The 22,117-nt window shown below is 38.1% G+C and overlaps 4 protein-coding genes and 1 long non-coding RNA gene across 5 annotated transcripts; 3 read left to right on the top strand and 2 right to left on the bottom strand.

The window, feature by feature from the left end:
- Nucleotides 1-21: 21 nt before the first annotated feature.
- On the top strand, nt 22-3,921 carry LOC122758530 (mast cell protease 4-like). Its single transcript, XM_044012767.1, has 5 exons — nt 22-1,396; nt 1,607-1,754; nt 2,320-2,458; nt 2,700-2,960; nt 3,100-3,921. The coding sequence occupies exons 1-5, from the start codon at nt 1,345-1,347 to the stop codon at nt 3,262-3,264; spliced, it is 765 nt and encodes a 254-aa protein (XP_043868702.1). The 5' UTR covers nt 22-1,344; the 3' UTR covers nt 3,265-3,921.
- On the bottom strand, nt 3,356-4,330 carry LOC122758558. Its single transcript, XR_006358165.1, has 3 exons — nt 4,249-4,330; nt 3,918-3,956; nt 3,356-3,723 (listed from the first exon to the last, which is right to left on the bottom strand). It is a non-coding gene; the product is annotated as an uncharacterized LOC122758558 (long non-coding RNA).
- A 250-nt stretch (nt 4,331-4,580) lies between these two features.
- LOC122758540 (mast cell protease 4-like) lies at nt 4,581-8,347 on the top strand. The gene is made up of 5 exons (XM_044012778.1): nt 4,581-5,955; nt 6,166-6,313; nt 6,879-7,017; nt 7,257-7,517; nt 7,659-8,347. The coding sequence occupies exons 1-5, from the start codon at nt 5,904-5,906 to the stop codon at nt 7,821-7,823; spliced, it is 765 nt and encodes a 254-aa protein (XP_043868713.1). The 5' UTR covers nt 4,581-5,903; the 3' UTR covers nt 7,824-8,347.
- rabl3 (RAB, member of RAS oncogene family-like 3) lies at nt 7,831-11,497 on the bottom strand. Its single transcript, XM_044012788.1, has 8 exons — nt 11,419-11,497; nt 10,811-10,902; nt 9,854-9,983; nt 9,647-9,761; nt 9,375-9,525; nt 8,675-8,746; nt 8,344-8,382; nt 7,831-8,149 (listed from the first exon to the last, which is right to left on the bottom strand). The coding sequence occupies exons 1-8, from the start codon at nt 11,462-11,464 to the stop codon at nt 8,093-8,095; spliced, it is 702 nt and encodes a 233-aa protein (XP_043868723.1). The 5' UTR covers nt 11,465-11,497; the 3' UTR covers nt 7,831-8,092.
- Nucleotides 11,498-11,622: 125 nt separating this feature from the next.
- On the top strand, nt 11,623-21,030 carry gtf2e1 (general transcription factor IIE, polypeptide 1, alpha). The gene is made up of 6 exons (XM_044019675.1): nt 11,623-11,782; nt 12,824-13,114; nt 13,820-13,977; nt 17,856-18,051; nt 18,231-18,466; nt 19,868-21,030. The coding sequence occupies exons 2-6, from the start codon at nt 12,825-12,827 to the stop codon at nt 20,317-20,319; spliced, it is 1,332 nt and encodes a 443-aa protein (XP_043875610.1). The 5' UTR covers nt 11,623-11,782; nt 12,824; the 3' UTR covers nt 20,320-21,030.
- The last annotated feature ends 1,087 nt before the right edge of the window (nt 21,031-22,117 follow it).

Here is a 22,117-nt window from a genome sequence, read left to right as displayed (position 1 = left end):
TCTACATCATGTCACAGCATTCAAGTAGCTTGATCCGTCTCATTTCTTTATCGTTTGTGTGAATAGGAAAACAAGGCATGACAGGATCTGTTCACCAAGTATCTTTAGGGGTCATATATTTGTAAAATAACTTTAATATATAAACCATTGAGAATTTTAAAGAGCTTTGCAGCTGCAATCATCGACTGCACCAGTTCATTTGCAAAACTTCTATATGGTAAAAAGGATTCTCTTTTGCGTACCAGAGGCCAAACACCTCTTGGTCTCATTGAATAATGCTTATAAAGAATAAAGAATACATTTGAATAACAGACCTCATGATTACAAACTGAATTTGATCAACTGAAAACAACTTTACCATTAAAGGAGACATATTATACCCTATTTCCCCAAGTTAAAATACTTACTGTACTTACTGTTGGACTTACTTTATTGATCCCAGAATGGAAAATTGTTACAGCCTCAATAGACGTCAGGCATAGAACATAATAATATACATTGCTAAAGGGAGAATAATAGAATATAATGGTATAACCTACGAATATGGTAAAGGGTTAACTGAGTGTTTGGATTTACAGTAGTGCAAAAAAAAAGTAGAAGTGCAATGAAAACAGTAGTAGAGCCTGGGATGTAAACATGGTGCAGAGTGACCAGTTCTATCAGTCATTATTATTGTAAAGTGGGATGGTTTGAGGCAGGAAAGATTTCTTGTAACTGTCTGTCTTTGACAGTCTTACGGCTCAGGACAGTGTTGTAGGTGGCTGATAATTTGTGTCTTAGTTCACCTCCTCCAGGAAGTGATGGTTTCCTCAAAGTATAAAATAGACCATTATTATTATATTATTATTATTAGTAGTAGTAGTAGTAGTAGTAGACGGCCTTCCTTGACTCCTCTTTCAAACCAGTCCCCGAGAGCTAAACACAGAAGATTCAGCAGACGTATAGAGAAGCGACATTGGCCTGCTTTAATTGGTCCCCACTAAAGCAGGTATTTGAGTGCATGTCCACTGAAGGTGTTTGTACAGATTATACATGTGTATATATGAAGCAGTCCTTCTTTTTATAATTCATTTTCCTCATCTTTAGGAATTTTAAATAAAGTGACAGATTTTTGTTGTGTTCTCTGCCACTATTGTCTGGATTGTATTTCCTATTTATTGTGTATGGTGTTGTCTGTGTGTGTTGGTGAAGTTGACAGTTAGAGAAGTCTCACTTGTGTTGCAGTAAATATCTCCTTGCCTTTGACACCTGCCCACAGAGTTTCGATTGAGGGAGTTGGAGGGTTGACTACAAAAAGTGAAGGGGGGCGCAGCCTCAGCCACACTGCGTAGCTGCAGGTTGACAATGATGCAAATATTCTGCATTATATTTGTCCTTTATTTCTTCACCCCAGCTGGTAAGATTATGAATATTCCTCAGAACTATATATAGAAAATGTGGTTGTAAATTCTTTATTATGAGTGACGTGTTTAGGATTTAATTTCATGTGGTTTTAATTTGTTTTTTAAACGTATTTTCCTTTAAAATATAAATACCATTTAATTTCATAATAGTTCATTTGTATTCTGTGATGTCTGTATTCATGTTTCTTCCCTCCTCATATCAGGGGGAAGTGAGGTTGGCATAGTACATGGTACCATTTCAACGCCTCATTCCAGGCCCTATATGGCATCACTCCAGTTTTCTAAAAATCACAAGTGTGGCGGCATTCTCATTCGGGAGGACTTTGTTTTGACGGCAGCACACTGCAAAAAGTGAGTTTGTTTTATTCTTATCAATCCAAATCAGATGTGCCAATTTACCAAAGCTGTTGTTTTATTCACACAACTAACGATGTATTATTCACAATGTTTTTGTTGAGAAGTACTTCCTGTAACAGTCCATTAACCAGGAAATATAAATGTTATATCAGTGACAAGTATCTGTCTATATTTTATATATATTTATAACATGTGTACAAATAGAAAAAGGAGACTCACTTAATGGTTTTAAACTCAGACAGAAAGAAGTGGGAGCAGATTCACTAAGATGTCTCTTCCTCTGTCCTAGTTTAGCTATTTATGGAGTTGAATAGTCCCTTTGCACAGCAGCCATTTTGAAAGTTTAGAGTAGGAAAATGACATGTAAATGTAAATTTCACATAGCGTCTTCAGTGTCAGGGTTTATCATAGTGTCCCGACTCACACAAACTCAAAATGGCTGATGTGCAAAGGGCCCATTCACTAAATGGTTCAATAGTGCTGCTGCCTGTCTTTGCTATATATAATAGTGATGATAATAATATATATTAATAGTATTGCATGTTCTCTGGTGTGACAGGACTCAAGACATGACTGTGGTACTCGGGGCACACAACATAAACAAGAGTGAGAAAAGTCAGCAACAGATCAAAGTGGCTGCATACCATTCACATCCAAAATTCACTGGAGAATATGATCACGACATTATGCTTCTTAAGGTAAAGTAAACGCGGAAACCATTTAAATGCTGATCTTAGTCCGTGTTTAAACAGGAAATCAATCAGTGTTGCTGTGGAGTTCTTTTAGTTTCATTTATCATGCTGCAATATGAAGTGATGCAAGACGTTATGTGTTGTGTTCACACATTTGCAATGAAGCAGGTGAGGATGTGGGGACGACGGGCTCTATGGTCATTCTCACTCTTATGGTAAAGTACATTGTTTCATTTTTTTCTTACAGTTGAAAAAGAAAGCCAAACTGAACAAGTATGTCAGAGCCATCGAGTTGCCTGAGAAAGACAATGAGATCCATGCCAATGTTCCATGTGTCGTTGCTGGCTGGGGCCAAACTGGAGTTCAGGAGCCTGACTCAAAATTACTGAGGGAAACCACAGAGAAGACTCAGTCCAGCTTTGAGTGCAAAACCATATGGCAACAATACTTCAACAGTGATCGCATGATATGCACCACATTTGACAAGAAGAAGGGAGGAGTTTGCCAGGTAAAGCCACTATTTAATTATATTAAATAGTTCAGTGAAAAGGCAAACTATTTCACACCTTTTTGTTTTTTTTATTTCGAGACAAACAAATGAGCTCTTCCCTCTACTGAATCTAGGTCTTTTGTCTTTTTTCTTACAGGGTGATTCTGGCGGACCACTCATTTGTGATGGCAAGCCTCAGGGTATTACGGCTTATACTGCACAAGACTGTAGTGATACCAGGTCCCCTCATGTCTTCACAAAGATACAATTCTTTCTTCCATGGATCAAGAAAGTCATGCAGGGAAATAGGAATGTTGAGTGAGACATTATGCAGTGGGCAAAAATCTGTTCATTTCTTCTATTGATTATCAAATATCAAGGCTTTGGGGTTTTTTGCATTAAAAACTGAAGAAGAATGCTTGAAATTGTATTGTAATTCAATGGAAAGTCTCACTATGCACACATAAATATAGTGCTCATGTCATTTCAAATCATAGTGCAAGAACATTTTACTCTTAAAGTCCTTCTTTAATGCAAACTGTAAATGTGTTTAGACTGAATGGATTAAAGAGAAATGACAGTGTACCAATTGTGGGTAGAGACAGAACAGATATTGAAAGTATTTCAGTGAGTGTGGTTGTTGTGGTAAAAAGAAAGAAAAAAAAAAAAAGCCTAAACACTTTATGATAAAACCCCAAACCATCGCTGTAGCATTCATGCATCATCAGTCATAGTGCAAACTCTTGAAGTTGAACCGTTTTCTGTCAGTGAAACCTGTCATCTGAAAAGAGAAGTAAAACAAAGTGCTGTTTAAAAGAAAATCAATGCCTAAAAATTACACCTCATTAGTCTCAAAAGGATTCTAACATTTTTGAGTTCAATCATCTTTTTTATAGAGGAGACATTATTATAACACTGTGGTTTGTTTGTCTTATTGTTATGAAAGAAATGAAGCCTAAACCATGTGACAATTACCTGACTTGGATCCCTTGTGAAATATCTCTTTTCTATAACCTGTTAGAGGACAGGAGAAGATGATTTAAATTCATCATCATACACACTTCTCATAACCAAACTGTACTTTTGATTATCAACCATTTTAATGAATCAGTTTAATTTTAATCACAGGTTACAACTTTGGTACAACTCCATTATACAGGAAGTATTTTCAAATGTGCAACTGTGGTTAACTAGAAAATGAGTGGTTGGAAGTTTCTTTATACTATGATATTCAAAAATGGTGTTGCCCCACTTCACATTTAATAACATTATAACGTGTTTGACGACATAACTATGGGTTTCTCACCTTATCAAAGAACCTGCTTAGCTTCACTGCATTTGATGTGCCTGCTGCAAGGTATCTCGGGTTCGTGCAGTCCTGAAAAACAAAACACATCAGCCACAACCTCAAAGACGGTAAAGTATTTATTTTCTCAGGTGAAATATTACAGTTTTATGTGTGGAAAAAGACTGAGTGACGGTGGATTCTTTCAAATATTCTCACGATTTCCGATGAACATTTGGCATGAACTGCTGTCTGCTGTTCCACAAATTTCCACAAGGTGTCACCAAAGTCAAAGGCAACACCTGATTTATTATGACGAATATTTAATTCTTTCTACATCATGTCACAGCATTCAAGTAGCTTGATCCGTCTCATTTCTTTATCGTTTGTGTGAATAGGAAAACAAGGCATGACAGGATCTGTTCACCAAGTATCTTTAGGGGTCATATATTTGTAAAATAACTTTAATATATAAACCATTGAGAATTTTAAAGAGCTTTGCAGCTGCAATCATCGACTGCACCAGTTCATTTGCAAAACTTCTATATGGTAAAAAGGATTCTCTTTTGCGTACCAGAGGCCAAACACCTCTTGGTCTCATTGAATAATGCTTATAAAGAATAAAGAATACATTTGAATAACAGACCTCATGATTACAAACTGAATTTGATCAACTGAAAACAACTTTACCATTAAAGGAGACATATTATACCCTATTTCCCCAAGTTAAAATACTTACTGTACTTACTGTTGGACTTACTTTATTGATCCCAGAATGGAAAATTGTTACAGCCTCAATAGACGTCAGGCATAGAACATAATAATATACATTGCTAAAGGGAGAATAATAGAATATAATGGTATAACCTACGAATATGGTAAAGGGTTAACTGAGTGTTTGGATTTACAGTAGTGCAAAAAAAAAGTAGAAGTGCAATGAAAACAGTAGTAGAGCCTGGGAAGTAAACATGGTGCAGAGTGACCAGTTCTATCAGTCATTATTATTGTAAAGTGGGATGGTTTGAGGCAGGAAAGATTTCTTGTAACTGTCTGTCTTTGACAGTCTTACGGCTCAGGACAGTGTTGTAGGTGGCTGATAATTTGTGTCTTAGTTCACCTCCTCCAGGAAGTGATGGTTTCCTCAAAGTATAAAATAGACCATTATTATTATATTATTATTATTATTAGTAGTAGTAGTAGTAGTAGACGGCCTTCCTTGACTCCTCTTTCAAACCAGTCCCCGAGAGCTAAACACAGAAGATTCAGCAGACGTATAGAGAAGCGACATTGGCCTGCTTTAATTGGTCCCCACTAAAGCAGGTATTTGAGTGCATGTCCACTGAAGGTGTTTGTACAGATTATACATGTGTATATATGAAGCAGTCCTTCTTTTTATAATTCATTTTCCTCATCTTTAGGAATTTTAAATAAAGTGACAGATTTTTGTTGTGTTCTCTGCCACTATTGTCTGAATTGTATTTCCTATTTATTGTGTATGGTGTTGTCTGTGTGTGTTGGTGAAGTTGACAGTTAGAGAAGTCTCACTTGTGTTGCAGTAAATATCTCCTTGCCTTTGACACCTGCCCACAGAGTTTCGATTGAGGGAGTTGGAGGGTTGACTACAAAAAGTGAAGGGGGGCGCAGCCTCAGCCACACTGCGTAGCTGCAGGTTGACAATGATGCAAATATTCTGCATTATATTTGTCCTTTATTTCTTCACCCCAGCTGGTAAGATTATGAATATTCCTCAGAACTATATATAGAAAATGTGGTTGTAAATTCTTTATTATGAGTGACGTGTTTAGGATTTAATTTCATGTGGTTTTAATTTGTTTTTTAAACGTATTTTCCTTTAAAATATAAATACCATTTAATTTCATAATAGTTCATTTGTATTCTGTAATGTCTGTATTCATGTTTCTTCCCTCCTCATATCAGGGGGAAGTGAGGTTGGCATAGTACATGGTACCATTTCAACGCCTCATTCCAGGCCCTATATGGCATCACTCCAGTTTTCTAAAAAACACACGTGTGGTGGCATTCTCATTCGGGAGGACTTTGTTTTGACGGCAGCACACTGCAAAAAGTGAGTTTGTTTTATTCTTATCAATCCAAATCAGATGTGCCAATTTACCAAAGCTGTTGTTTTATTCACACAACTAACGATGTATTATTCACAATGTTTTTGTTGAGAAGTACTTCCTGTAACAGTCCATTAACCAGGAAATATAAATGTTATATCAGTGACAAGTATCCGTCTATATTTTATATATATTTATAACATGTGTACAAATAGAAAAAGGAGACTCACTTAATGGTTTTAAACTCAGACAGAAAGAAGTGGGAGCAGATTCACTAAGATGTCTCTTCCTCTGTCCTAGTTTAGCTATTTATGGAGTTGAATAGTCCCTTTGCACAGCAGCCATTTTGAAAGTTTAGAGTAGGAAAATGACATGTAAATGTAAATTTCACATAGCGTCTTCAGTGTTAGGGTTTATCATAGTGTCCCGACTCACACAAACTCAAAATGGCTGATGTGCAAAGGGCCCATTCACTAAATGGTTCAATAGTGCTGCTGCCTGTCTTTGCTATATATAATAGTGATGATAATAATATATATTAATAGTATTGCATGTTCTCTGGTGTGACAGGACTCAAGACATGACTGTGGTACTCGGGGCACACAACATAAACAAGAGAGAGAAAAGTCAGCAACGGATCAAAGTGGCTGCATACCATTCACATCCAAAATTCACTGGAGAATATGATCACGACATTATGCTTCTTAAGGTAAAGTAAACGCGGAAACCATTTAAATGCTGATCTTAGTCCGTGTTTAAACAGGAACAATCAGTGTTGCTGTGGAGTTCTTTTAGTTTCATTTATCATGCTGCAATATGAAGTGATGCAAGACGTTATGTGTTGTGTTCACACATTTGCAATGAAGCAGGTGAGGATGTGGGGACGACGGGCTCCATGGTCATTCTCACTCTTATGGTAAAGTACATTGTTTCATTTTTTTCTTACAGTTGAAAAAGAAAGCCAAACTGAACAAGTATGTCAGAGCCATCGAGTTGCCTGAGAAAGACAATGAGATCCATGCCAATGTTCCATGTGTCGTTGCTGGCTGGGGCCAAACTGGATTTCAGGAGCCTTACTCAAAATTACTTAGGGAAACCACAGAGAAGACTCAGTCCAGCTTTGAGTGCAAAACCATATGGAAAGAACACTTCAATAATGATCGCATGATATGCACCACATTTGACAAGAAGAAGGGAGGAGTTTGCCAGGTAAAGCCACCATTTAATTATATTAAAGTAGATCAGTGAAAAGGCAAACTATTTCACACCTTTTTGTTTTTTTTTATTTTGAGACAAACAAATGAGCTCTTCCCTCTACTGAATCTAGGTCTTTTGTCTTTTTTCTTACAGGGTGATTCTGGCGGACCACTCATTTGTGATGGCAAGCCTCAGGGTATTACGGCTTATACTGCACAAGACTGTAGTGATACCAGGTACCCTCATGTCTTCACAAAGATACAATTCTTTCTTCCATGGATCAAGAAAGTCATGCAGGGAAATAGGAATGTTGAGTGAGACATTATGCAGTGGGCAAAAATCTGTTCATTTCTTTTATTGATTATCAGATATCAAGGCTTTGGGGTTTTTTGCATTAAAAACTGAAGAAGAATGCTTGAAATTGTATTGTAATTCAATGGAAAGTCTCACTATGCACACATAAATATAGTGCTCATGTCATTTCAAAACATTTTACTCTTAAAGTCCTTCTTTAATGCAAACTGTAAATGTGTTTAGACTGAATGGATGATAAAACCCCAAACCATCGCTGTAGCATTCATGCATCATCAGTCATAGTGCAAACTCTTGAAGTTGAACCGTTTTCTGTCAGTGAAACCTGTCATCTGAAAAGAGAAGTAAAACAAAGTGCTGTTTAAAAGAATATCAATGCCTAAAAATTACACCTCATTAGTCTCAAAAGGATTCTAAAATTTTTGAGTTCAATCATCTTTTTTACCGAGGAGATATTATTATAACACTGTGGTTTGTTTGTCTTATTGTTATGAAAGAAATGAAGCCTAAACCATGTGACAATTACCTGACTTGGATCCCTTGTGAAATATCTCTTTTCTATAACCTGTTAGAGGACGAGAGAAGATGATTTAAATTCATCATCATACACACTTCTCATAACCAAACTGTACTTTTGATTATCAACCATTTTAATGAATCAGTTTAATTTTAATCACAGGTTACAACTTTGGTACAACTCCATTATACAGGAAGTATTTTCAAATGTGCAACTGTGGTTAACTAGAAAATGAGTGGTTGGAGGTTTCTTTATACTGTGATATTCAAAAATGGTGTTGCCCCACTTCACATTTAATAACATTATAACGTGTTTGACGACATAACTATGGGTTTCTCACCTTATCAAAGAACCTGCTTAGCTTCACTGCATTTGATGTGCCTGCTGCAAGGTATCTCGGGTTCGTGCAGTCCTGAAAAACAAAACACATCAGCCACAACCTCAAAGACGGTAAAGTATTTTCTTTCTCAGGTGAAATATTACAGTTTTATGTGTGGAGACTGAGTGACGGTGGATTCTTTCAAATATTCTCACGATTTCCGATGAACATTTGGCATGAACTGCTGTCTGCTGTTCCACAAATCTCCACAAGGTGTCACCAAAGTCAAAGGCAACACCTGATTTATTATGACGAATATTTAATTCTTTCTACATCATGTCACAGCATTCAAGTAGCTTGATCTGTCTCATTTCTTTATAGTTTGTGTGAATAGTTATCTGTTCACCAAGTATCGTTACGGGTCATATATTTGTAAGATAACTTTAATATACTTTATATTTGTGACAAAACCATTGAGAATTTTACAGAGGTTTGCAGCTGCAATCATTGACTGCACCAGTTCATTTGCAAAACTTCTATATGGTAAAAAGGATTCTCTTTTGCGCACCAGAGGCCAAACACCTCTTGGTCTCATTGAATAATGCTTATGTGGAAAGTTTCTATTGTGTTATGTAAGATGAAGCCAGCAATATTACAGATCCCCATGTTTAAAAATGGCCTCAGGTCATAGCTTTTTGTAGGAATGGAAAAGTTTGCATACAAGATTGATCTCCTCTGCATTGAAGTCTTCAGAGAGGAAGGCTGTTCGTGTGAGAACATCATTACGCTTGTTGTCTGGTATCTGGTCAAACTTGGTGCCAATCAGCAACAAAGGCACAGGATTTTCAGCAAACTGTTCTCTATCATAGTCACTGTAGAAGGAAAAAAAGTTTTTGACATAAAAACAAAATATTTTGGTGGTACCCTAAGAGCTTTGTCTATATTCTCCATACATTTGAAAACACACAATACCAAAACAACATGCCTGCTTACCCATTTGAGACAATGACTCCTGTTGGAGAGGAATCCTTGTTCAAAGCTTCTAGTGACCAGCGGTAAAGATTCTGAGAGGATTTCTTATTTGTCAAATCATGTACCAATATAATTCCTAAAACAACCCAGAAAAGGAAAGAATATATTTGAAAAACAGACCTCATGATTACAAACTGAATCTGAATGATCAAGTGAAACAAACTTTACCATTAACTGAATTATAGAAGACTGCTCTGGTGCTAATGACACTACTGGCACTGCCAATAGATCCTCCGACATCCCACAGTTCAATATAGAAGGTTTTCTCCTCCGGAGTTCCCTCTTTATAGTCGTGCACCTGTGAACAAATAAGATTATTTTAATCCAGTATGTATCTGCTACACTCATTTTATCTAACGAGAATGTATGGCATCATATTTTAGACTAGCTTCAAGTATATATTATGAAGATTACGAACATCAGTAATAATAAAATGACCTCAGGCCTGCGACATCAGTTTGGACATACACTTAGCAACCACTTCTTTAGTTACACCTGTTCTGGTTAACACAAATATCTAATCGTCCAATTACATGACAGCCACTTCTGAAGTGCAAACCAAGCATCTGAATGGAGGGGGAGGTGATTTAAGTGACTCTGAATGTCATGGAATGGTTGTTGGTGCCAGAATGGCTGGTTGGAGTATTTTAGAACTGCTCATCTTATCTGCTCATCAGTAACTGGTAAAAATATAATGTAAAGTTGCTTTGAGTGGGACTAGGGACTAGAAAAGTACTATATAATAGGGCTATGCTATTCATCAAAACTTGGCCCCAAGCAATTTCAACAAAATGATTATTACAAAAGGGGGGCTTTTATAGAATAATGTAAAATGTAATGTTGAAATCCACTTTTTTACGAGCAATAAATTCAATTTGTTCCAAGTTCAAGTCAATAAGTAATTGCTTGAAATAATCATTACTATATAATGACAGCCATTTACCATTTGTGCACAACAAACCTCTATAGTGTTAGTTTTGAGTCGAGGTAGACTGATTAAACAATGATTTTTGCATTTTCAAATCATTAGCAATGGCCAATATCTTATACAGGAACATAATTCCTAAAAAGAAATTACCTGTGAGTGTAGTTATATTTTGTAAATCAGGTGTTCAGCTTGCTTACCCGTACATCCACAGAGCAACCAACAGTCCATGATGGATTTCCCAACACCTGATTCTGGCAAAGAAGATGGACCAAGGAAGATTTGCCCACCCCTGCAGAAAACACAGAAGCATGTATGTATATTTTACAATGGATAACTCCTAATAATTCCAAAGCATATGAACACAAAGAAGAAAGAAAAAGGACCATAACCTAATCTTTGTGGGTTAGATGAAAATATTTTTTAAATTAGGAGAACACGTGTAGCTTCATTCTTAATCAAGTCCTGAAATTATACACAATAATTATTACAAAAAACAAGCCTCCATTAAAAATTCAGTGTAACGTACTGTACACCAAGAACATAGATATTTAATGTGCTGATCAGTGCCACTCTTTAATTCAACAAGTAGGTTTTATATATAATTTCAACTTTACCCAACAGATAAGTCAGTTATGTTGTGTAAAATATGAATGCACAGTCACTGAAAATAATGTGACTTACTTCCTTCACTTCCTTCAGGGCTTATAAACCAAGCTAGCTTAATTCAAACCAAAACACATCAATATATAACGTAAAAATTCACTCTTACGAGAAGTCTGAGTTGTAAAAATGTCATTTAACTTACCGGAATCTCCTAAAACTAGCACTTTTATTCTGTCCAGAGAAGCCATTTATTTCAGTGACAGCAGCGACACGGAAGAAAACAGCGGAAATCCCGCCCCATGGTCTAATCTGATTGGTTCAAAAACTTCACGGCGTTTAGCCACACGCGAAGCCATTGGTCTAAATATAAGTCCATCAATATTTTACCGATCGGCTTTTGGTTTTACTTCCGGTGTTGTCTCCTAATAATAAAGCATGTTAGCTAACCAAGTAGCTAAAAAAGATTGAGTTACGCAACTATTTTTCATTTTTCGTCGCTTATTTTATGTCATAAAGAAGGAGTGTGATTGTACCCAAGCGCCTTGGTGGAGCATAAAGAGAGACGGGTAAGAAACGGTTTGTTTAAAGTAAGCTTGATGTTGGCTAAAGGCTCAGCTATCATTAAATGAAGCCCTAGGAAGTTCAAAGTAGAGAAAATGCAAACCAGTGGTTGACGTTTAAAACACTTGTGTAATATAATTATATACAAATGTTTCAACTCGACTGTGTTCTCTGAAGTTGAGGTGTTTGAAACCACGATTAACTGGTGTCTTTAACTGTTACGTAGGAGCAAAACCGATATTGATTGTGATAACTACCGACTGATTTGAAGATTTTATATCATGACAATGTTTGGAGCCCTGTTGTATCATATTGTTTTTTAGGTAAACCCTCTTACTTGAAAGGATCAAATAGGGGCTTTTTTGAGTGAGTTTGAAGATCAAAGCTGTCACATATGATTGTTCTTCTCCTTTCCTGAATTTTGCAACGAACTTCATGCCATAGTTTTGAGGAATTCCACCCACATAAATTTTGCATTTTGGCCTGGAGTAAGTGATAAAAGCACACTTTAGACCTGCATTTTTAGTCTATCTTTAATTGAATTTGAATTTGTCCTTTTTAACTTTATAATTAATACAGAAGAGGATAGGACTTCATGGGGATTTTTTTTGGGGAAACCAAATGAAACAATTAAGCTTGAATTCTGAGAGAGAGAAAAAATAATTCAGAGTTTTGTTGTTGTTTTGTTTTGTTTTGTTGTTGTTTTTTTGCCATAAATGGCATATATTTTTCACTGTTAAAGATGTATTCTTTGGGATTTATAGTATTTTTTTAGTATTATTTGTAACTTTATACGTTTGATCATGTACCAACTGGTGAGATCATGTTTTGCTACTATTCCATTTCCATTCATGATTATTTCAGGCCTCTGTACAGTATGTGTGAATGTAGAATGTTTGTTATGTGCATTAATGTGTCTCTCACATCATCTTTAATTTTGCTCTGGCACACCCTGATGTTCATGCCTGCCTGTATGATCTTTAAATAAGGTGCATTTGAACCTTTTCTAAGGTATAAATATACATATATTTTCTTTAATATCAAAGGATGATCGAACCAGAGCTGCTGACTGAGGTCCCTGCTTCACTTAAACGGCTAGCCAAGCAGGTTGTAAGAGGTTTCTATGGGGTGGAGCATGCCTTGGCCCTGGATGTGCTGATCCGTAATCCATGTGTACGGGAGGAAGACATGCTGGAGCTTCTCAAGTTTGACCGGAAACAGCTGCGCTCAGTACTCAACACCTTAAAGGCTGACAGATTTGTCAAGTGCCGCATGAGGGTGGAGACAGCACCTGATGGCAAGACAACACGACACAACTACTACTTCATCAACTACAGGTATGAGGCTTACTCTCTGATTCAGGGATGGCCAAACGTTTTCCTGTGGAGGGCCAAGCTTGATAGTGGGCTGCTGGTGAACATCTATTGTATTAAGATGCAAGTGTAGGGAACTCAGGTTCCTGAATTAAAATGAGTTCAGCTTTAGCATACAGTAAATAACAACTTCACAAAATGTCTTTATTTCACACAAGTTTATTTTCTAAGGTCCCTTCATTGCCTTACATACAAGTAACAAGAATTATTCACTGCTTATTTTCTACTCTCTACTCTAAATGACCCATATCAGTGACCACAGTGAGATGTTAGGTTGGAGCTGACTCACTGACAGAATTAAAATAAATCCATTTATTATTATAATTATTATTTTATTTTACCTAGTGAGATGTTTTGATGATCTAAAACCACAATACTTTGAGAAGGCTGTTCTGTATAAGTGGCAACAGAGCTCCTAAATGCGTTGAAATGCACAAGCAATTTAGCTCTGAAATACAGCTATTCAAATATATCATAATCGTAGCCGGTCAAAATATGTATCCCAATTAGTTGTTATGCAGTGCTCCCCAATCAGCTTTAAAACTGCTTAAATATTATAGACCTTTACACCATTAAACTTTCAGACACCATCAAACTTTCAGTTTAATGGTGTATTTCACAGATAGTTTGTGCCATTTTGTCACCACCAGCTGTTCTTTGTTCTTTTAGGGTAATGGTCAATGTGATCAAGTATAAATTGGATCACATGCGGCGGCGCATTGAGACAGATGAGCGAGACTCCACCAATCGCGCTTCCTTCCGGTGCCCTTGCTGCTTCAACACCTTCACCGACCTAGAAGCCAACCAACTTTTTGACCTGATGACAGGTAAACATTACATTATTATTGGTCTTTGTTCTGACAGAAGTTCCAGGATTTCTTTGTGTGCCTATGATTTGTTTTAAAATGAAAATGTGAATTTTAGCTTTTTGTTTTATTATGGTGCATGGTGCAGTAAACCTCTAGATGGCAGTCTTTGCTCAGTTTTGCTATGAACTTGACAGCTCTTCATTAAAATTATACCTTTTCAAAATCTATATACTTTTTGTGGTTTCACCATGTTTTTGAAGAGGCCTTTTTCTCATACATGAACTTTTGCAAATATCAAAAATTTGAATTGATGAGATTTGTCTTTAATGTGCATGTGTTTGGCAGCCATGTTGGTAATCCCATTACAATTACACTTCTGTATCTTGTTTATTGATATTGGGTGGTTTTTCCCTCTGGGTTTGCCATTTGAAACATCATTATTTTTGTATTAATTTAAGAACGTACACTGCAGTGCGTGTGTGTGTATACATCATTTTCTTTTTCTTCGGAGTTGCCACAGCAGATCATTTGCCTCCATTTTACCTCATCCCTTGTTTCCATTTCTTCTGTTACACCTTTTCTTATGTCCTTAACAACAGCATCCACAAACCTTCTCTGTGTTCTTCCTCTTTTCCTCATGTACCAGCACCTGTGTAAATTGCGATCTCTCTAGCTTTATTTTTCTACCTTCTTGTAAAAAAGCATGTGTGCTTGGCTACTTGCAGTAGTTGAAATGACATGCATGAACATTTCTATTCATCATTGTGCATGCATGTTTGTGTTTACTTTGCTTGGTGGAGGAGAAAAATACTGTGCCTGTTACTTCCTCACAAAATATAGAAATGATGTGATGGGTCCAGTATTCAAAGCCCACCTCTAATGTAAAAAAAACCCAGTATATTTGTTTTCTCCCTTTTCTGTTGCCCCCACTAGATGCTGAAACAACACTGTATTTAACACATCCATCCACAGTTAAGGTTTTACATCCAGAACAATGTGTATTGTCAAACAATTAAAAAAAAAAAAAAAATTTCAAAAACAAAAAAATCATGCCAAAGTGAGAGCAAAAAATTATTGCTTTCCACTTCATAAATTGGGCTTCCTCTGCTCAGCCCTTATGATTTAGCTGCTTTTCCAGCCTGTCAAAGAATATAATAGCCAAGCTGCAGGGCTCCACTTGTACCTCCCCAGAATATGTGGCTGGGACATGCAATGATGCTGGCAGGTTGGCTGAGCAGATTAATAGATTAATATTGGTTCATCTGTTGGATTCCATCATCTAAACCTACAGTACTGACTCACTGTTTGTTCCCCAAATCTCTGCATTTATACACAGTTATTCTCCGTTTGTCATAACCATTCTCTGATTCTCATCCTGTCTTAATATTGGCTGGCAGCTGTCCAACACATTGCTTCTAAATGGGCATCACGTATCTTGTTCGTCACGAGGAGTTGCCCATTATCTCGTATTAGCGTGTTTGACAGGTGAGTAAAAGAGGCAACCATACAGTTTTGATGGTGTTAGGCAGAGTGCGGGTGGGGGCGCACAATTTAAAGGGAGAGCATAAAGGTGGACTCGGACTTGCACTTGCCGCCTCGTTTTAGTTACGGCACTCACTTAGTCGAACGTTGAATCTCCAGGGCTGCTTTTAAATCATTCATTCACAGGCAGATGCATGGGGGTTTAGGTTCTTTGTTGAAAAGGTTGTTTAGGTTTGAAGGCACAATTAATAGAAATTGTAATTTGTAATCTGAACTCCAAACTAAATAATATTAGGCATATTTAGTTTGGCTTTCCTCTTAATCGAAATAGCACATTTTGGGATGCTTAAATCAGACAGGCATAAACGATGAATAAACGATATTCGTTGATGCTTATCATTATATGTGAGAGGGTTTGTATGACTGGCATATAATTTAATTAAAATTTTTCTAAGTCATTTATCCAGTATTTCTTGGTCTGATTTTAGCTTATACCAACTTAACAGGAATGTGCATTTTTATTGGAATGACAATCATAGACTTTTATATGTTGTTGATTATATTTCACACTAGTCGCATACATTCTTTGTATGAACTGTGTTCATTCATGAACTGCGTTTGTGTTTGAGTCCTGTCAGAATGAGACACTGTGCCTTCACTGTCTGGTCACCCAGTTCTGTTGCTAGGCTACTACTCGGATAGGTTGCGCCTCACAAGTGTTTAAAATAAGATAGAAATTCAAATGGGCTTTACTTGCACGGCAGATCAGAAACCTGTATGAATATGTATAGCCCAACGTCTCACCAAATGTTCATTAAGTTTAAGTGTTTGGGTTTGCCACTCGCCTAATGAAAATGAATGAACTTCTCGCTTTGAATCATAATTCATATTTATTAATGTCATGTGTGTTGGCGATGGGCCTTGCCATAATTTTCGTGCCATAATTATTTTTTCTTAATTCACAACTCCAGCTCAGTCTGACGGGCAGAGAAACACATTCATGAGAACTGAAATCAATATATCTGATAATCCAATTGACTACAGCCTCTGTGCTAAAGCCTGAGTGACATGATTTAGTCATAGCAACAACCTTATCTGCTGTGTTTTCCAGAATTATAACTAAAAGAAAGAAAACAAGTTTTAAGTTGTTAAGGAAAGCTGCTGGCCAATAGTGCAGATAAAATGTAGCCAAAAAGCATATTTCTAGATCCTCTGACACATGCTTGAATCTGGTTGTCGTTTACTTATTACTTAGCTGAAAATTGTATTTGTTAGATAAATGTCATGTATGTTGCATGTAGAATAAGAAATGTGGATATGTCTACTGTAATATTATAGCCAGAGTTAATTTCATGTTCCAATGAATCCACTTCTTTTGGAACAGTCGGCATCATCCTGTCGACACATTTAACAGCCCCCTTTTGGTGCCGGTTCCTTTCCACCCTCTTACTCTCTTGTTTCGACATATCACCGTTGGTACCAGGTCTTGCTGTGAAATAGTAAGTCTGGAGCTTGACAGGCAAACAAAAAGAGTACTTACAACTCACATGGGGAATAGTCGGATTGACCATTTGCCTCTGCAGGGCCAGCAGCACTCATAATGCTTTCACACCATCAAACACTGGCGTGGTGTTTGATGTGGTTCAAGGTTCCATTGGGAACCTTGGTGCTTTCAGCGAGCCAGTCTGCATTCAAAGTTCCACCACCTTATGTCATCAGGTGTCGCTTGATGCTCAACTCAAGCAGAAGTGGCAACATGGCAATCAGCACCAACAGACATCACTGCATTTAGTAGAAAATAGCTTTATTGGGTATTTGCATCAAATGTTAATTTTTACCATTGATGTAACTAGTTGGTGCAACGTTTTAATTCTGATTTGTGGGAAAGCAAGTAGCAGCATGTTTAAGGAGGGATCCAAAAATGGATTAATTAATTAATTAATTTTTTAATTAATTAATTCAACAATCTCTCAACAATCTCTCAGCAGCAACATTGAATTTACTTAAGTAAATGTTTACAGTAAATTGGTTTATTTCTAAGTGCTACAATGTAACAACAACATCTTGTGGAACCTATGGCACCGAAGGTGTTTTTAACTCTTATCTCCCGGTGACTGTCTGTTCCCATGTTAACCACTGTACTGTGGCAACATTGATCTTTCCTCTCTTCTTTCTGTCACACACACACACAGATACAAGGCAGACTGAGATGTTATGTAGCAGTGGGGAAAAATAACAGCATATGAAGCATAAGATTTCAGTCCTTTTCTGTGATGTATTAATGTTGATTAATGTTGTATGAATGTTATGTTCTTCTTTTTTTAAGTTGACAAAAACAAAGTAACATAAGTTTGCCATGTGCCAGCTGGTTTCCGGGAACATGGCGTCTCACTGGATTCATTCTCTTCCCACAGGCACATTTCGCTGCACCTTCTGTCAGACAGAAGTGGAAGAGGATGAGTCCGTCTGTCCCGATGCCAGGACGTTGGTGGCTCGCTTCAACGAGCAGATTGAACCCATCTACGCGCTACTACGCGAGACTGAGGATGTCAACTTGTCCCATGACCTGCTGGAACCTGAGCCTTCTGAGATCCCTGCTCTCAAAGAGAGGTCAGTTTTGGACTCTATGTCATGAACCTGTTTTATGGTCAACTGATGGAAGTTTGCTGCAATGATGTTGGCTCCAATTTATAACTGTTGCAAAATGTAACTCGTTACCACAGCAGTAGCTTCAATTGTTCATGCTTAATTTAACTGTTGAATATCTGTTTGCTCAATCTTTCCCCCAGCCGTGAACGCGCTGCGGCAGCTGCAGGAAACGCTGCAGGTCCACACCGTGAGGCTTGGTCCACAAAAAGCTCCTCCTACGCCGACCTGTACACCCAGAACGTGGTTATCAGCATGGAGGAGAAGGATGAGCAACAGAAGCAGGTCAATGAGGGCAAGCCACCGAAGGAGAGGCCAGTCTGGATGACCCAGAGCACCGTGCAGGGAGCTTACAGTGAGCCTGACGTCCTCAAGAATCGTAAGTTTCCCTTTGAGTGCTGCTGGTCATTATGCTATGATGTGAGTTGACAAAATTTTCCAAATGAAAAAAAAATATGACTACTGCCACTAATCCTCCTGAATGTCGTCTCGCCATGGTGTTGTTCTCTGAACCCGTAGGGCCTTGTGAGGGTGGACTGTGACCAGCTCTCACCCCACACCTTTTGACTGCTTTTCTCTGACCTTTTATTCCAATCCCTGCAGTCTTTGTAGTTGAAACAGGCTTTTACAGGTCAACCCAGGTTATCCGTCACTGTCAGAGCAGTGGTTTACAAAGCTCGTCTGTCTGCCTGACACTGTTTCTCCACCCCAAGGGCATGCAGATCGAGCCACACTCCCGTTGAACCATAATTGCTTAATTGAAATAATGGCATTTGATTAGAGCGAGGCCTAACAAAAATTGCTTATTAATAAAATCCATTATTAACAAAATTGCATACATTATGTCTTCCAAATGTCCTGTCCCTGAGGTGCGTCTGTCCATCATGAGCTTGTGGTTTTTATTCACATGGCCACCTGCAGGAAGTAGGTTTTTCCCTATTTCCAAATCCCTCTGACTCCTAATGTGATAATTTATATGTCTTGAAAAATCGGCTTTTGGTGCACCTGTATTTTTTTTTAAGAGCTATCAAAGTCTAAAGATCCCAATGAGCTGAAACTTAATTGTGGATATTGATTTCATTCCTGGAATATAATGATGAATAGACATAACACAATCTACTAGAGTACTGTATCACGTAGTGCAGGGGTCGGGAACCTTTTTGACTCAGAGAGCCATGAAAGCAAAATATTTGCAAATTTATTTCAGTGAGAGCCATATAATATATTTTAAGACTGAATTTAACTAAATGTGAGTATAATAAGCCTCTGAATTTATTCTTTTAAATAATGTTGTTATAATACTCTTCACGCAGTGTGTCACCAGCAGCATATCTTGCAATCACACTGAACTGCAACAAATGACTTACGTCTGTTGACTCATCCAAAGCCAGGGAATAGAACGGTGCTGCATTTATGTCATTCACTTGCGTTTCCTCCACTTCCAAAATCGATGGATGGATTAAAACAAGTGATAATATTTTATGTTTTATCTGAAAAGCCGAAATCTGCGAGCCAGATGCAATCATCAAAAGAGCCACACCTGGCTCCCGAGCCATAGGTTCCCTACCCCTGACGTAGTGGATGAAGAATATTGTGATGGAGTGGAGGCTCCTCTAATACAGAAGTTCTACAGACGCTGGTTACAGATATAGATTGATAAAGTTACGAGTTAGGACAAACTATGGTTCAAAATGTCTAAAACTTAAACGTTCCGGGGGAAGTTATAAAGGAGAACAAATTTAAGAAGTGAATTTATTTGCAATAACTGTTGTTTCTTCAGGTGGAGACATTATACCCGAGGCTCAGGATGGAGCAGCTGGTCATGGTACCGGTCAGGCAGATGAAAATGAGGAGGTCATGCGCGCTCTGCTCATCCATGAGAAGAGAGGTGCGACAGCAGCAAGCGGAGGCGGAGCAAGTTCCGCCGCGAAGGGACTCGCCTCCGCCACAGCAAACGCCAGCGACTCGGATAGCGACACCAGTGAATCGGACGACGACCTTCCCTCCGCACCTCCCCCCGCAGCAGCTGCTCCGCACCGGGCGGTGGAGGAGGACGACGACGACGACGATTTTGAGGAGGTAGGGGACGAGCCAGTGGTGATGGTGGGCGGTCGACCGTTCTCGTACCGCGAGGTGAGTCAGAGGCCAGAGCTGGTGGAGCAGATGTCTACGCAGGAAAAAGAGGCCTACATTGAAATGGGGCAAAACCTCTTCCAGGACATGTACTTCTGAACACACACACGCACACAGACACTTGCATACACTTCCACATTTCACCATTCTTTAAATCTACTGTATATTTCTGCTGTTTGACGCCGTTCGTGGTGTTATCAGAGAAAATGTTTTTCTGCAAACTCATCAAGAGGAAAACAAAGGTGCTGCTCAACAAGTATTTACAGTCTGCTTCGTTCTCCCGCATCAGAAAGACAAATCATGTGTTTTCGACAGTGTTGCCTATATGATCTCACCTGTAGTATTTTCTCCTAAGTATTATCAAAAGTCACCAAACTGAAAAAGAGCTGGCCGCCCGTTGACAAGATTGTTTTTCGCAGTCTCATTTTCGCTTTCCTTCCTCTTTGCGTGTGTACTTGGCTCTGAGAACTGCCAAAAGACATCCGAGTGCAGAGCAGTTCAGTGGCTCAATACACTCAAGACGGAGTGAAGGAGCGGCAGCCATCAGCAGGCTGCTTCACCACCACTAAAGTTTAGTCACAGGACTACATGTAAAAGCTCATATCGTTTAAGATGAAAGACAAGGGTTTGGTTTGGTCAGTCTGCAGTAAAGCAAAAAGGCTGCAGTACAGGATACGGAAAGACTTCATCGCACAACAGGATGAACCTATTATTTGCAGATGTTTGTTATGGTGACACAATGTGTGTGTAAGCAATTGTGAAACAATGTTTTGTTTGTATTCACTTTGGGAAAAAAATAAACCATTTTCTTTTCTATTATCCTTTTATATCTTTACCTTTCTTAACACGTCTGTTGTTTTTCTCACTATCATGTCGGGATGCTAACAGTATTTTAGAGTGACTTTTTAAAAGAAATTACATTAAATGTTACAATATGTTACAATGCGGTTTTCTCCAGGGTCTCCGGTTTCCTCCCACAGTCCAAAATCATGCAATATGGGGATTAGGTAAATTGGACACTCTAAATTGACCATAGGTGTGACTGTGATGAACCCTGCCTATCTCATATAAAGTGGTAGAAGATGCATGGATGGAAATGTTCCAACGCCTTATTCCAAAGTAATACACATAGTTCAAATTTAACAATCTTTATTAAAATACAAATTTTTGCACCTGACTTGCTGCTGTTAAATACAAATGTTTCTTTCTAATTCATTAATTTACAATCCTTAAATACTGTCCAGGGTGGACCCCGCCTATCATCACTCACTATGTCAGCTGAGATTGGCACAGCACCCCCCACGACTCTTTTGTGGAGGATAAAGTGGTAGAGAATGGATGGATGGACAATCATTACATGAGGTCAGTGTTTGCGTCCGAGAACATAATTTCATTATCGGTGGATGTCGGTTGGATTCAGTTTTAGCAATTGGTCAAGCTAAAATTGAAACCCCTTTCTTGTTGAGACTATTACTTGTGATAATACTGAAAACTGACATGCATTTCAATCGCAATACAACAACAACAACAACACTATTGATCCCCTATACAGTAGGGATTGCTTCAGATGGAGATAATTCACCTGCTGTCTACTCTGTTTTTAATACAGGGGTGCTTATTATGACACATCAGCTTTGTACCTGTGCACCAGTTGGCCAGCAACTTTTTGCTTGCATGTTGCTGCTGAATATCGCTCACCCTTCTCTTCCAAGTGTGTTCAATCTATGTAGCCTTCATTAAGCATCAAAACGTTAACAATTTCTTTTTATTACTGTTTGTCCATTGCGGGCTATTGTATAGTCTCATGGAGCTAATGCAGCTTCTGATATTAATATAAAAATGCTCTTTCTGGGGTGATTAAATACAACAAATCATACAATCAGTGTGTTGTACCCTT

Source organism: Solea senegalensis, linkage group LG2 (assembly GCF_019176455.1).
Source record: "Solea senegalensis isolate Sse05_10M linkage group LG2, IFAPA_SoseM_1, whole genome shotgun sequence".
Taxonomy (NCBI): domain Eukaryota; kingdom Metazoa; phylum Chordata; class Actinopteri; order Pleuronectiformes; family Soleidae; genus Solea; species Solea senegalensis.
This window is presented reverse-complemented; position numbering and strand designations above follow the sequence as displayed.

What these genes read in the sequence shown, in the direction of transcription:
- LOC122758530 (XM_044012767.1), top strand. Translation starts at nt 1,345, where the DNA reads ATGATGCAAATATTCTGCATTATATTTGTCCTTTATTTCTTCACCCCA. An exon ending in TTATTTCTTCACCCCAGCTG is followed by an intron (nt 1,397 to 1,606) that starts GTAAGATTATGA and finishes TCCTCATATCAG; the next exon opens with GGGGAAGTGAGGTTGGCATA. An exon ending in AGAAGGGAGGAGTTTGCCAG is followed by an intron (nt 2,961 to 3,099) that starts GTAAAGCCACTA and finishes TTTTTCTTACAG; the next exon opens with GGTGATTCTGGCGGACCACT.
- LOC122758540 (XM_044012778.1), top strand. Translation starts at nt 5,904, where the DNA reads ATGATGCAAATATTCTGCATTATATTTGTCCTTTATTTCTTCACCCCA. An exon ending in TTATTTCTTCACCCCAGCTG is followed by an intron (nt 5,956 to 6,165) that starts GTAAGATTATGA and finishes TCCTCATATCAG; the next exon opens with GGGGAAGTGAGGTTGGCATA. An exon ending in AGAAGGGAGGAGTTTGCCAG is followed by an intron (nt 7,518 to 7,658) that starts GTAAAGCCACCA and finishes TTTTTCTTACAG; the next exon opens with GGTGATTCTGGCGGACCACT.
- rabl3 (XM_044012788.1), bottom strand. Translation starts at nt 11,464, where the DNA reads ATGGCTTCTCTGGACAGAATAAAAGTGCTAGTTTTAGGAGATTCCG. An exon ending in GCTAGTTTTAGGAGATTCCG is followed by an intron (nt 10,903 to 11,418) that starts GTAAGTTAAATG and finishes TGTTTTCTGCAG; the next exon opens with GGGTGGGCAAATCTTCCTTG. An exon ending in GTTGCTCTGTGGATGTACGG is followed by an intron (nt 9,984 to 10,810) that starts GTAAGCAAGCTG and finishes ATTTGTTCACAG; the next exon opens with GTGCACGACTATAAAGAGGG.
- gtf2e1 (XM_044019675.1), top strand. Translation starts at nt 12,825, where the DNA reads ATGATCGAACCAGAGCTGCTGACTGAGGTCCCTGCTTCACTTAAACGG. An exon ending in TACTACTTCATCAACTACAG is followed by an intron (nt 13,115 to 13,819) that starts GTATGAGGCTTA and finishes TTGTTCTTTTAG; the next exon opens with GGTAATGGTCAATGTGATCA. An exon ending in GCCTGACGTCCTCAAGAATC is followed by an intron (nt 18,467 to 19,867) that starts GTAAGTTTCCCT and finishes TTGTTTCTTCAG; the next exon opens with GTGGAGACATTATACCCGAG.